The 13,270-nt window shown below is 41.4% G+C and overlaps 1 protein-coding gene across 3 annotated transcripts in view; it reads right to left on the minus strand.

Moving 5' to 3' along the window:
- Window positions 1-13,270, minus strand: part of nek7 (NIMA-related kinase 7) — a 104,758-nt gene that overhangs the window by 26,325 nt on the left and 65,163 nt on the right. For 2 of the 3 annotated variants that reach the window (XM_022669759.2, XM_022669758.2), the window contains exon 8: window positions 7,589-7,683. In XM_022669759.2, the coding sequence (XP_022525480.2) occupies window positions 7,589-7,683 (95 nt within the window). The remainder of the gene's footprint in view (window positions 1-7,588; window positions 7,684-13,270) is intronic. The other variant, XM_022669760.2, reaches the window with a different exon arrangement.

Consider the following 13,270-nt stretch of genomic DNA (forward strand, 5'->3'; position numbering starts at 1 on the left):
CGATATAAAGTCAACCTTAACTGAGAAACAAAGAGCCAAGGTAAGCCTGGGTCTCTGAAACAGGCTAATAAATTAGCATATTGATGTGCTTGTAAAATGCGTCTATAGACCTCCACTCCTTTGTTCATCCAGCACCTCGAAATACCAGCTTAGGCAGTCCCAAGGCTCCCACCTTCATAGAGAAACACACACTTCCTCCTTAGCGCAGAGTGAGGTGTCAATAATGGAAATGACGTGCAGTGCGTGGCTGAAGCTCCAGCGCTATCGACTGAGAGCATGCGCCCCGCCCGCTGAGAAGGTCAGCTGGGAGCCAGCCCCCGACGCCTGCCCGGGCCCCCACCCAGTTCCCATCACAGGGCCACGCAGTCAGCTGACCAAATGAGCTCCAGCCGAGAGGCGGCATCAAACGGAATAACCGATGCAGATGCAGCAATACAATGCACAGGTATTGATGATTTTTAACCAAGGCCTTATGACCCTCAATCACCACCCCAGCCCCCCCAAGAACAATCCCTCAACCCCTAAACCCCACGGCAGGCTGGCTGAAAGATTCATGCTTGTGGAAGGCAGAATTATGTGCGTAAGTGCAGGCCCTTCACACAAAGGAGATCAATGGAAGATGGCACATGTCTCTAAATTACCGCTGAAGCTATTCTAAGGCTGCAGTGGAGCATGGCAGGCTGGTGTCTCCCATTTGAGGACACTGGTAATAAGATGAAGTGGATTTATTTGAGTGTATTGTTAAAAAAAAAAAAAAACAATAGCGAATGCATGCTGTATAAGCACATGCGCAACATGGATAATGTCTATGTTACCTTCTGGCTCTCTCACTTTAGATAAGTGTTTAGTTGGTTTTGATAATGTTACATAGTCTCTGTTCTCTAAAACTAATTCCATCTTCTTACCTTCCTCAGAGTGATTGTCTGCCCACCTGTCCGGCCAGATAATGATGTACGTTTTCAGAAGTCTGGCTTTCTTGTCACAAGCCACAGACTAGCTGCTCACCAGGCTGTTCTTGACACTTAAATTGGATTACTTTCCCACACTCCAGTATCAACTATATTGAAGTTTACATTACGTTTATTTATTGTGAATATACTGTATGAGTATTAGTGACCAAATTAGACCTATGTGGATGTATAAAGTGAATAATGAATCTTTATCGATAATTTATAACTAGACTGACCAAAGGAGGATGGGTCCCCCCCATGTGAATTGTTTGATTGATGAGTAGGTTTTTAACGCCGGGCCGACACACTAGGGTCATTTTTACGGCGGTACTTAAGTCAGTTCTTCAAACTGCGTCATTAAAAAAATATATACAAAAACAATTATGAAAGATGTTTTATATTTTAAAAAGTCAAAAAGTTTTAAGCACATTTGGCATCTCACTTTCATTAAAAAACCTCAGTCTATCTGAGTGCAGTGGTTTGCAGTTAATTAAAATATGTTTTATAGTAAGTCTGTCTTTACAAAGATGACAGGTTAAAGCATCTTCTCTAGTTAGTAGATGTTGGTGCGTCAACATGGAGTGTCCGATTCTACATTTTGTAAGGATGGTTTGGTGTAGACCACTGTCCATTCTAGTGTAGGTTCGTCCAACTTTTCTATGTCAAACAGTTTGTTAAATGTTTTACTGTCCCATTCATTCTGCCATTTGTTTTTGAAGTACCCCTTGTGAATCTATGGTTCTTAAGTTCTAAGCTCTGGGGGAAAGTTTTTCGTTGCCACCGTAGAGGCTTGCTCATTGTGAGTTGTATACGTTTTAAGTATATGTTTTACTTGACTCTTTCTCCTGCTACCAGGTTCTTCTAAAGCTTCTCTGTGACAAACTCAGTCGTAAAACACGCTACATATATAAATACATTTGATTTGATTTGATTTGATAACTCATTGATGTCCATTCCTGTGGCATCGATATCTATACCGATGTGTCTGAGTGTTTGAAGAGTGTTTTCATCCATCAGGCTCCCTCTTTGCACCAAACCGCAACGACTGCAAGTGTGAAGAAGCTGCCAGCCTCCAAAGTTTGCCACAATAACAGAGATTCCCTGGCTTCCACACAGACAAGACACACTCACACACACTCGCTCACTCACTCACTCACTGCCAGCGGGTTCGCCCATCATCAGACCTGTCACTCCAGCAGATGTCAACTCATCACCTCCCAACATTCCCCCTCAGGTCATGTGACCTGCTAGAGGCGGGACAGGATGAGAGACCCCCTCTGTTGTGCAGGGGCGATGGGAGCGATCTGTTCTGTTCAGGGCCCAGCGCTCCGGCCCGTTCTTCAACAGAAGCTTAAGAGATCACAACCGTTCCCCGCTCGCCTCGCCGCTGCACTTGGCTGACCCGTGGCTGCTGCCAAGCGGGGCACACTGCCGGGCCTGGTGCATTGTGGGAGACTAATTAGTGCCAAGAAGCACGGTCTCCGAGCAGCGGTGAACTCAGATGGATGTTTTTCAGCCCCAGGCACTTTGGGAGGTGCAGCTACTGGTGAGCTCCCCAACAAGAATAAAAAAGATGAGTGGAAAAAAAAATCACTCAGGGGGATTCAGGCAAGAATGGGTGCTGGACTAACAATGTGTCTATTTCTACTCTGCAAATGTGTGAGTGTGTGTGTATGTGTAAATGTACACCTATTTGTACTCTTTGTGTAAATCTTATTCATTGAAATGAATATAGATTTCTTTCTTTATTATTAATTGTTACCACATCAATTAGTGTAATTATTTTACTTGAGTTTATATCTACTAACTATCTACATTTTCACATAGAGGTTAAGCTTTATAGTTTTCGTTAAACTAAGTAATCTGTCCAATCAAGAGACAGGATCTAGCATTGTGTCCCAAGACTTTTGCCATCTCCAATGGAACCTAAATTATACTGCACAGACCTGTAGATTCTACATATGGGGCTTCCTACATTGACACATGTCGCATGGACAATTCGAGCCAGACACCGCCAGTCACAATCATTATAGCCCACTTTACTGTACGCTATGCATGTTAAAGGACCAATAAATGATAAAATGACATGCTGAGTTAAAGCATAATCCCTATCTAGACTGTGCAGTGCGTCGGGGTATCTGTGTTTTTTTTTGGCCTCTGACTCCACCTGCTGCTTATTCCCCAACACTAACACCACTCCGAGGTTGCCAATATACAACAGCGAGCGATCGGTGTTGCAGCATGGAAGCTAGCTAGCAGGGCTGGTTCAGTTAAACATCTGCTGCTACACAGCCTAAAAGGCTCAGATGTCTCAAAAAAGCTCAGTGACCAAAGAAGGAATAAAACAGGAGCAAATATTGGCAGCGAGTTCGAAAGTTTCTCTGCCTCTCCTAGAGTAACTCCAACTCTAGGGTGTGTATTTTTGGAGCAGTGGCTTAAGCCAACACAGCTTAGTGGTAGGCGGTACTGAACTCGTCTTGCAATGGATTGTGTAGATTCAGCCTCCTTAACTTGGCAACCCGAGTGAGCCTCACATCTGGGGAGGGGTGGGCGGGGCAGAGAACTCTCTGTGGTGTTTTAAAATTGGACCGCTGTAGCTATTTTACACGTTGGCTCTAATTTCCTACTGAATGAACACGCGTGACACTGTAGATTGAGGAATGTTTTACCATACAGGTGTGAGTGTTTCCAAGCCGTCACCTGACATAACATTTCACAATCACTTTACATACTCTTAATGTCCAACTTCGGGCATGTTTGTGTCTGTGTGCTGACTAATTATACTTTTCTGTTCCAAAGGTTTTGTGCCCTCAAGTGGTTAAAAATGATGCTATACTCCCTCTGTGTCTGCAACTGTATCAGGGGGTGGCAATCTTATGAATGTCGACACTCTGGTGACTGGCGTAGTTCTTTCCACCCTTGCTCCTCTCTAAGTTTCACATTCACACAGTACTGTTATCGCCCTCTAACTAGATTTTTGAAATGTGATGACACTGCAGGACACCCACTGATATTTAGGGTGGATCTACTTTGTGAGCCATTCAATGCAGCTTCATTCTGAAGCACACCCTACACTCATAAAAAATGGCCCATAAAAAAGTGGTGAATGTCAGTTTTCCATGAAATATTACCAAATTATGGAGTTTTTAAACAGTGTGACCACTTGCTGTCTTTTAGACACTCCTTTGTAGCTGCTCCACCAAGTAGATGTAAATTCAGAGAAGCTCATCTGTTGCTGCATAGTTTGTGTTGTTCATTCTCTAGTTGGTTATCAGTATCCTTCATCAGTGTGAACAGGACATCACTGCCCACAGAATGCTTGTGGCTGGATATGTCTGGTTGGTGAACTATTCTCAGTCCAGCAGTGACACTGAGGTTTTTAAAAAGTCTAGCAGCACTCCTGTGTTTAATTATTTCGTACCACACATTTCTACAAAAATGCATAAGCTTGTTTTTTTTATATTCTTGTACCATGGGTCGTTTAAGTACCGTATTTTTCGGGCTATAAGGCGCACTTAAAATACTTATTTTTTCCCAAAAATCGTCATTGCGCCTTATAATGCAGTGCGCCTTGTGTATGGATTTTGCTTGTGTTTACTGACCTCGATTTTATGTGGTACACGGCGCTCTGTTGTTCAGAATTCCTCACCCACGCCAGAAAAAGATCCCCCTCTTGGGCTAGCGCGCGGTTACCTTTGACTGCCGTACTGCCTCTCGGCTGTGGTTCAGGGTAGCTAGTTTCCACTGTAGCTCCGTGGCCAGAACAAGGTGCCGGTAAACTTTCCTTTCCACCCGTTCTGGGGTAATAGCACAAACTGTTTCTTTTTAGCGCCCACTTCTAAGTAAAGTTAACCTCTTAACACGCACTGGCCCACCGGCGGGCCAGAAATATTTAATATTTCATAACTGGCTGTGTTTCTGAATAGTTATGAACAGTTACAGGTTCAATATAGACATCCAATATACCATTTTAAAGCTTAGAATCTCTGCTTTTGAGCTATTTAGCCTATTTAGCGGAATATCCTTTCAGAAAATAAACATTTAGGGCGAAATATGCCTTGGTTATGATTTTAATAATTCATAACTCTCATATTTGCGTTTATCGTTCGTCCATATTTCATCGAATGCGGTCATGTCATACACCATTCGAACCGTCTGGCTCTCCGGATTCCAGAACTGTGCTTTTACTGTAGGATGTATGTTTCATGAATTAGAGCTGCGTCAGAGCGCATGTTTCCAGTAATAAAAGGCTCTCCTTTTGTCCTGGGGTAACCTCCGGTCACTGCCGCCACCCCCCGAACACACACCCGCGCTCAGCCACAGGTCCTACCTTCAAAACGTGTCCAGACTAAAGAGAATCCATCAATCCAGTCTCCTGTAATCCACAGTTATATCCAAACAGCGCTGGAAATCACTTCATCCAGAAATGAAACTTATCCAATCTTTATCTCTGTTTTAAAACCGTTTTATTCACCGAATTCGGCACAACACGCTATTATAGTCAGAAGCCTCGCGGAGTAATGCGGTACTTGCTGTGCTTCAACATAATATTATGGTCTGTCGGAGCGTTGCGGCTACCGTTGTCAGGAGCCTCGCGGAGTAATACGTACTTGCTGTGCTTCAACATAATATTATGGTCTGTCGGAGCGTTGCGGCTACCGTTGTCAGGAGCGTCGCGGAGTAATGCGGTACTTGCTGTGCTTCAACATAATATTATGGTCTGTCGGAGCGTTGCGGCTACCGTTGTCAGGAGCGTCGCGGAGTAATACGTACTTGCTGTGCTTGTTGATTTATTGCTCAGAGATGTTATTTTTCACAGATATTGTGAAGGATTTATTGCTCAGAGTTATTGTTACTGATATAAATAAAGTTTCATTTAGTGCGCCTTATAATCCAGTGCGCCTTGTGTATGGACTAACACTAAAAATAGAACGTTCACTCATCGTGCGCCTTATAATACGGTGCGCCTTATAGTCCGAAAAATACGGTATGTGCAATCCTGAGATGTTGTATGACGAACAGCATTCAAAGCCACAAGACAAGCCAACAAAACCTTGAGAGGCACAAAGCTTATGCAGCTTTAAACAAATCATTGTGTTGCATAGGCAAAGCAGACATGTTTCATACATTAAATATTCGTTTTTTAAGGTGATTGCAATTTATATATTGAAAAGCTAACGTGTGGTCCGCTATTTTCGGCCACACTCTATTTTCAGCCAGTTCCGCCTAGTTGTGCAGTTTCCTTTCCCTCTCTGCCAATCGCATTAAAGAAATTCAAAACACGTCACCACCTCCCACCTTAGACGAACACTTGAACTTTATTCTTAAAAAAAAAAAAACGGTCATAAAACATTATTTTAGTATCGCTAACAATGTTGTAATTGTGGGCAAAAAACGGTGTGGAGCACGCACCGCATTTACGTAGCGCGACTGCTATTATTATTTTTTTTTTATGTTGTACATTATTTGGGGAGCCTAATTCTAGGTAATCAAGCGTGTCACCATGTTTTCCTAACATAATCAGAGTATGGATGCCCACACAGGACAAACGCGATGTCATTATACACCACTGCGGCGCAGGCAAAGACGTGGTGCACACAAATAAATAAGCCCAGTAATTCAAAAATACGCATTATTACACACATTATCAGCTACCAATGTCATGTTAAGAGCTGTTACTATTAAAATAAATGCTTAGGTATACATATTTTTCTGTTAATATAGGCTATTTTAAGATGAATGTACGGTAGCTGAAATTAGAGGACCCTTGTAATTCCTCAGGTCTTGCTTGCGGGGTGGGGACTAAGCAAACAAAACTTTAATTCTTAAAAATATATATATTTTCTTTCAAAGTCAAATGAGCGCTGGACTTTAATCTACACAGATTTCTCTTCTGAAAACAGTTTTAGGTGAGTATTTGGGTGAGTAAAGCATTTTTTTTTATTTACAAGTAAGCTTAGATTTCCAATATTGTGACTGAAATGGCTGTAAATAGAGGCCACCATGCTATTTTTAATCTTTAATAATTATGTCAATATTTCTTATCCCATGCAAAATTTTATATTCCACCCTAACACTACTAAAGTCTGACAGATCTATCAGTAGCCAAGAAACACTGCATAAAACTACACGGCAGCATGCAGCTACGCTACAGTAAATTCACGCAGAAGATCTCTACGCTCAATGTCAACGTTATTTTATCTCAGAATAAACATCGCTGACCTTTGTACAACTTTAACATCAGTCTGGGCTGAAGGTTGATTGAAAACTCCATCCCTGGAGCCAGAGGGTTTATTTCACTGAGTGTCCAATAATGTGGTGCACGTTATTGCGGCAGTATCATTTCAGAGAAGTAAGCTACGCGTCTTATCTAAAACACATGTAAATGTCATTCGGACTTCCCTGCCAACTTTGAAACAGACTCCAGGCTTCCCATGCAGGGACGTTTACCTCAAAAAGTACAAAACCGCACTGTAATTTTCACGACAGACGGCATGGTCCGAGTCAGAGGATCGGGCAGGGAGTGCAGGGCCCGCTCTCGCAGCGGCATCAGTAGGGGGTTTGGGGAGAGTTCAGGGGGAGAGTTTGTGTTAGTGGTGGTGGTGGTGCTGGAAGTGGAATGGGTTTCTATACATTACCTCGTAGAGCAGACAGCCTAGCGACCAGATGTCAGATTTGAAGTTATATCCGTTTTCGTGTATCCTCTCGGGAGACATGTAATAAGGGGTGCCTACTGGATCAGAAAAAGGGGAAAAGAGAAAGAGAGAGAGGGAGAGAAAAAAAACCCAGAAGTTAAAAGCATGTCTGGTTTGCTAAGTGAGGCGTTGTGGAGGTGAGAGAGGTTCACCCATGGTTGCTTCATTGACGGGAGTTTCAGATTGAGAAGAAGCAGCGGCCTCGGATGACTAGAGAGCAGAAAGAGGCCGCTGAGAGCTAAAGAGAGCCAGATTCAGCGATGCATGCATACAGTGAGGAGTGACAGAAACAAACTTAGGGCAGCAGCGCGTCTGGGCGAGAGGAAAGGGTGTATTCATTACACCCAGCTAACTGACACTGACTCCAGATCACAGAGTTTAATGCTTTAATGCTATTCAGAGTACGTATTCAGTTCTGAGTCAATGATACAAAAATTTACTATAGAATTTAAGCAGCTTCTAAAATTGAGAGTTCTGGATCACATTTGTAATAATTGTAATAATAAAGTAAGATAATAATAAAGTAGCTACCCAATTTAATATAGTAGTGTATTAAGCAGAGATGCATGCTTGGTTTATGGCATAACAGTGCTTAAAACATTTGTGAAACCTATAAAATGTTCTATATTTCTGCATAAATTTGACCTAGACCTTTTAACAGATGTTTAAACACATTATAAATGTAACTAGTGAGAATCAAATAAAAAAATATTAGACTTACTCATTTATGTACTGAGGAAAATAATCCAATACACTTCTAGGCAGTGGTGGTTGCTAAGTAGTTCAGTACTGGCTGCTAGGAGTGTTCAATGTGGTTGCTGTGGTGTCTTAGATGGTTGTTCAGGTGTTGTTAAGTAGTTGCTGTGGTATCCCCTCTGGTACCAATGTATTTTTGTATTGTGTTTTTTTATCTGTACATTTATGTTGCTATAGTATCCAAGGTGGTTGCTGTGGTGTCTCAGTGTGTTGTTTAGATGTTGTTAAGTAATTGATGTGGTATCCCCTCTGGTACCAATGTATTTTTGTTTTGTGTTTTTTTTTTTTAATCTGTATATTTATGTTGCTATAGTGTCCAAAGTGGTTGCTGTGGTGTCTCAGTTGATTGTTCAGTTGTTGTGAAGTAGTTGCTGTGGTAATCTCTGTTACTAGTTTACTTGCATTATCTGTATGTGCATATTGCTTTGTTGCTATGAAGCTATGGTGTGCAAGGGGGTTGCTGTGGTGTTTCCAGTGTTTGTTCTGGTGTAGCCTAGTAGTTGCTGTGGTACCCTCCGGTACTATTGTATTTGGTTTTTTTTATCTGTATATTTATGTTGCTATAGTGTCCAATACGGTTGCTGTGGTGTCTAAGGTGGTTGTTTAGTACCAGAGGGGGTAGCACAGCAACCACTTAGCAACATCTAGTGTATTTGCATGATCTGTTTATGCATATTGCTTTGTTGCTATGATGTGCAAGATGGTTGCTGTGGTGTCTTAGTTGGTTGTTTAGAAGTTGCTAAGTGGTTGCTGTGGTGCCTCCTCTGGTAGGGCTGAACGATTAATTGCATTTGATGATCTCGCGATATTTTAAATTGAGATTTTCTAACCGCACAGGCTGCGATTTGACTGGTCACGTGACTTGGGAGCGAGCCGAGCCGAGGACGAGTGGAGCAAACCCGAGCAGGAGGCAGGGAGGTGGAGAAGTGAAGTCAACACAGCGCACTTTCACACCAGCACTGTTTGGTCTGGTTAAATCGAACTCTGGTCCGTTTGTAACTTTAGTGCGGTTCGATTGAGCAGGTGTGAAAACAGTAATCGCACTCGGGTGTGGATCAAAAGAACCGAACCGAGACCAGCTAGAGGAGGTGGATAATGTTAATTACCACAGCTGTGAACAAACACTGTCTCCATGCTCGCGCCGTCTGCGCTGTATTCACCGCTCACAGCCGCGTGACTCGGTTTATTATATATAAATCTGCGCTGCACGTAGAAACACAAAATCTTCTCGCTGTATTTACTTTTTTCGTATATTTATATTTAACGTACTCCCGTGTCAGACAGCTCTGACCAATCAGAGGACACAGGCTGCTTGCGTGGTTTATTGATGCGCATTTTGGTGCGTTTACATTTATGCCTATGTGAAACCAGACCGAACAGAGTGAGAAAGCGCTCCAAGTAAACAAACTCATTAACTGATTCAGACCAGAGAAATGAACTACAGGTGTGAAAACGCCCCAAAAAAAACATCACAAAGCCTCGTATGGTATTTGCAAGGCTAAAATGCCAACGACCAGTGCTGCATCTTCAAATACAGAAAATAACGAGTTGGTTAAAGCAGATTCTCTTTATGTTTTTTGCACTTTATTTTTTTATGATGTTACTAGCTGGAGAGCAGTAAGTTTAATTTTTTTATATCTATTTTTTCTATAAAAAAAAATGGTGAAAAGGAAAAGCTATTTATATATTTATTTTTCTATTAAAAAAAATGGTGAAAAGGAAAAGCATAGATTTGTTTGCTTTATTGTTATCTGTGCTTTAAATAAATCTGACATTGTTTATTATTAAACAAATTGATTTATTGCTTCTGTTTGTTGAAAAATACTTGAGAAGACATTAAAAAATCGCATTTTAAATCGCAATCGCAATTTATAGATAAAAAATTGCAATTAGATTATTTTCCAAAATCGTTCAGCCCTATCCTCTGGTACTAGTGTATTTGCATTATCTGTTTATGCATATTGCTTTGTTGCTATGATGCGCAAGATGGTTGCTGTGGTAACCTCTCTGTTACTAGTTTATATGCATACTGCTTTGTTGCTATGAAGCTATGGTGTTCAAGGTGGTTACTGTGGTGTCTCAGGTGGTTGTTCTGGTGTAGCTAAGCATTTGCTGTGGTACCCTCTGGTACTATTGTATTTGCTTTTGTTTTTATTTGTATATTTATGTTGCTATAGTGTCCAAGGTGGTTGGTGTGGTGTCTCAGTTGGTCTTCTAAGACCTGGGTATTCCTCTATACATACCACATATTTGTCTAACAAATTATATATATATATATATATATATATATATATATATATATATATATATATAATTACAAATAAGTTCTGATTGTGGGCACACTGGGTGCACAAAATGTAATAAATATCATCAAAAAATAATTTGCTGTGTGGACAATCATGTAAATTGGTCAAATCTGTACAGAACACATTTTGAGGTCTTGGTATAAGTGAGGTTAGGACAAATTCAGAGGTCTTGTGAAGTGCATATACAATGTCACGCTGGTAATTTTAATGTAGTGACTGATAGGCCTATTTAGAGTAAATACTGCTGAAATTAAGTCAACGTATATTGAGGTTGAGGCTACAGAAAACTAACTTGTCACCACCCATTACAAAAACACAGGCATGAGCGATATCAGAAAACAGATTAACATAGATCGTAAAAATAAAAGATCTGTATCTCCTTTTTCATGCCTCATTCAAATGATCTTCCCCAACTTACTAAATAAAAAAAAATAAGGCACAGCAGCTGTGTGAAAAAACCCCAACCCTCAGTGGGTCTGCCCCAGCCGGTAGTTCTGCCTCGCTTCCACAGGAAGAAGGAAGTCAGCTTGTGGGCCAGTGTTCTCGGCTCACTCAAGCCGCAGCACAGCTTCAAAGCTCACCCTGTGGCCAGAATATTGTAGCTAAACCCCCACATAGCCTACATTTGGGTTGTCACAACTTATAACCTTACAATTGGTTTCTGTGGAAAGGGAAAAAAACAAAACCTCAGACAATATAGTGATTGTTCCACTACATAGAGTGCTAAACAACGTGGGCAGAGAGAACAAATGTTAACCTGGCCAACAAGAACAAAAACGGTGCAGTGAATAGAATTAGGCAATACAGCAATACATCATCTATAAGAGATGGTCTCTATCTTTGTTAGTAACTAGTTAGTAACAGCTAAGATATTTTTAGTATGCTATCTTAAATCATTCTCTTAAGTGCAAGTGTGAGCAGAGTTTTGAGCATTTGAGGTAGAAAATGCAGGGTTCTGGTTTCTGCAATGCGAATTCGTGTAGAGTGCCAGCCTGATTTGAGCCCAGAGCCTCTGTGAAGGGAGTCTGGGTCAACTTTTGAGTTTCAGAAATTCACATTAGAGCCCAGATTTTCTGTTAGCCCTTTTTAACCAAAAGAACTCCAGTTCTAGAACTGGTTCTATTCAGGCTTGTAGGCTTGTCTTTGGTGTTTTTTTTAGTGAAACCAGCCCACATTTGCACCAGTTTTAGTGGAACCAAGAATATGTTACAGAACAGAGGGAGTCGTGCTTAAGAACCTACTATTCTTTGGTTCCAGCTGGTAACAAACTTTTCCGGTTCCAGAACCTTTATTTTTGTGCCAAATGGTTCAAAATTAGTTGCGCAAAACAGAACAGAGCAGAAAGGGCATTTTGATGTGAGTATGGTTTAAGTTGAGTTCCTGAAGGTGCCAGGTTTATGCATACAGTACAAGCCTCGAGTCCAATTCAAGTTCCAGAATATCCAGCATGTGAGTCCAAGTTAAGTCTTAGAAGTCAATGTGAAATTCCAGTTGAAGTTGAGTTTCAAATCTTTTCTTTCCTTTAGAAGCCTGATTCAAGTCCAGGGTCTTCAGGATGTGAGTCAAGAGTTGAGACTTGGGTTTCTGCAGTGTGAGTCCACGTCAAGTCTCTGAAATAACAGTTCAAGTTGAGTTTCAAATCTTTTCTTTAGAAGCCTGATTCAAGTTCAGGGTTTCTGGGATGTGAGCCTGAATTGAGTGTTGGCTTTTTTGCAGTCAATGTCAAGTCTCTGAGATGTCAGTTCAAGCTGAGTTTTAGAAGATTCAAGTCCAGGGTCTCAGGAATGTGAGTTCTAGTTAAGTCTTGGGTTTCCGCAGTGTGAGTCAATGTCATGTCTCTAAAAGTTGAGTTGCAAGTCTTTCCTTTAGAAGCCTGATTCAAGGCCAGGGTCTCTAGGATGAAAGTCCGACTTGAGTGTTGGGTTTCTGCAGTTGCAAGTCCATGTCAAGTCTCTAAAATGTCAGTTCAAGTTGAATTTCTAGTCTTTCCTTTAGTCCGAGTTGAGTCTTGAGTTTCTGCACTTGAAGCCTGAATCCTTTGGAAGTCTCATTTGAGTTTTGAGTATGATACAAGTCTATACTTTGTACTGATGGGTTTAAGTCAAGGTTTTAGTTTCATTTATGTTTTAGTCTGAAAGACAAAGTTACTCATAATTCTGGAAGCAAAAAGTTTTATTTATGTCAGTGTACAACCAATATAGCTAGCATGAAATTTGGTCACAAGTCTTAAGTAACAGTGAGTACTGACTGGCATGTGAACCGAGTCCTCATATCTGTGATAGTCAGTGTTAATGAGCACAATGCAAAAATCCAACAGTCAAACACCAGTCTCACATTCTGTACCTGCTAAAATATGTTTAAGCCAAGATTGTGTTGATGCGGTTCTTTGGAAAGCTCTGCTCTGCGTAGCGCTTGCTGAAATACCACAAGATTTTATGCGTGGCACAACAGCGTGAAGGCCAAGCAGTGGCGGCTTTCTTGGTCCACAGCCCCGTGCAGGAAAGCAGCTAATTGGCAGTGACTAATAGCCATCAGGCATAAGAGCCGGACCCAGGAGGCCAGT

The sequence above is a fragment of the Astyanax mexicanus genome, chromosome 16, assembly GCF_023375975.1.
Source record: "Astyanax mexicanus isolate ESR-SI-001 chromosome 16, AstMex3_surface, whole genome shotgun sequence".
NCBI classification, from domain to species: Eukaryota; Metazoa; Chordata; class Actinopteri; order Characiformes; family Acestrorhamphidae; genus Astyanax; species Astyanax mexicanus.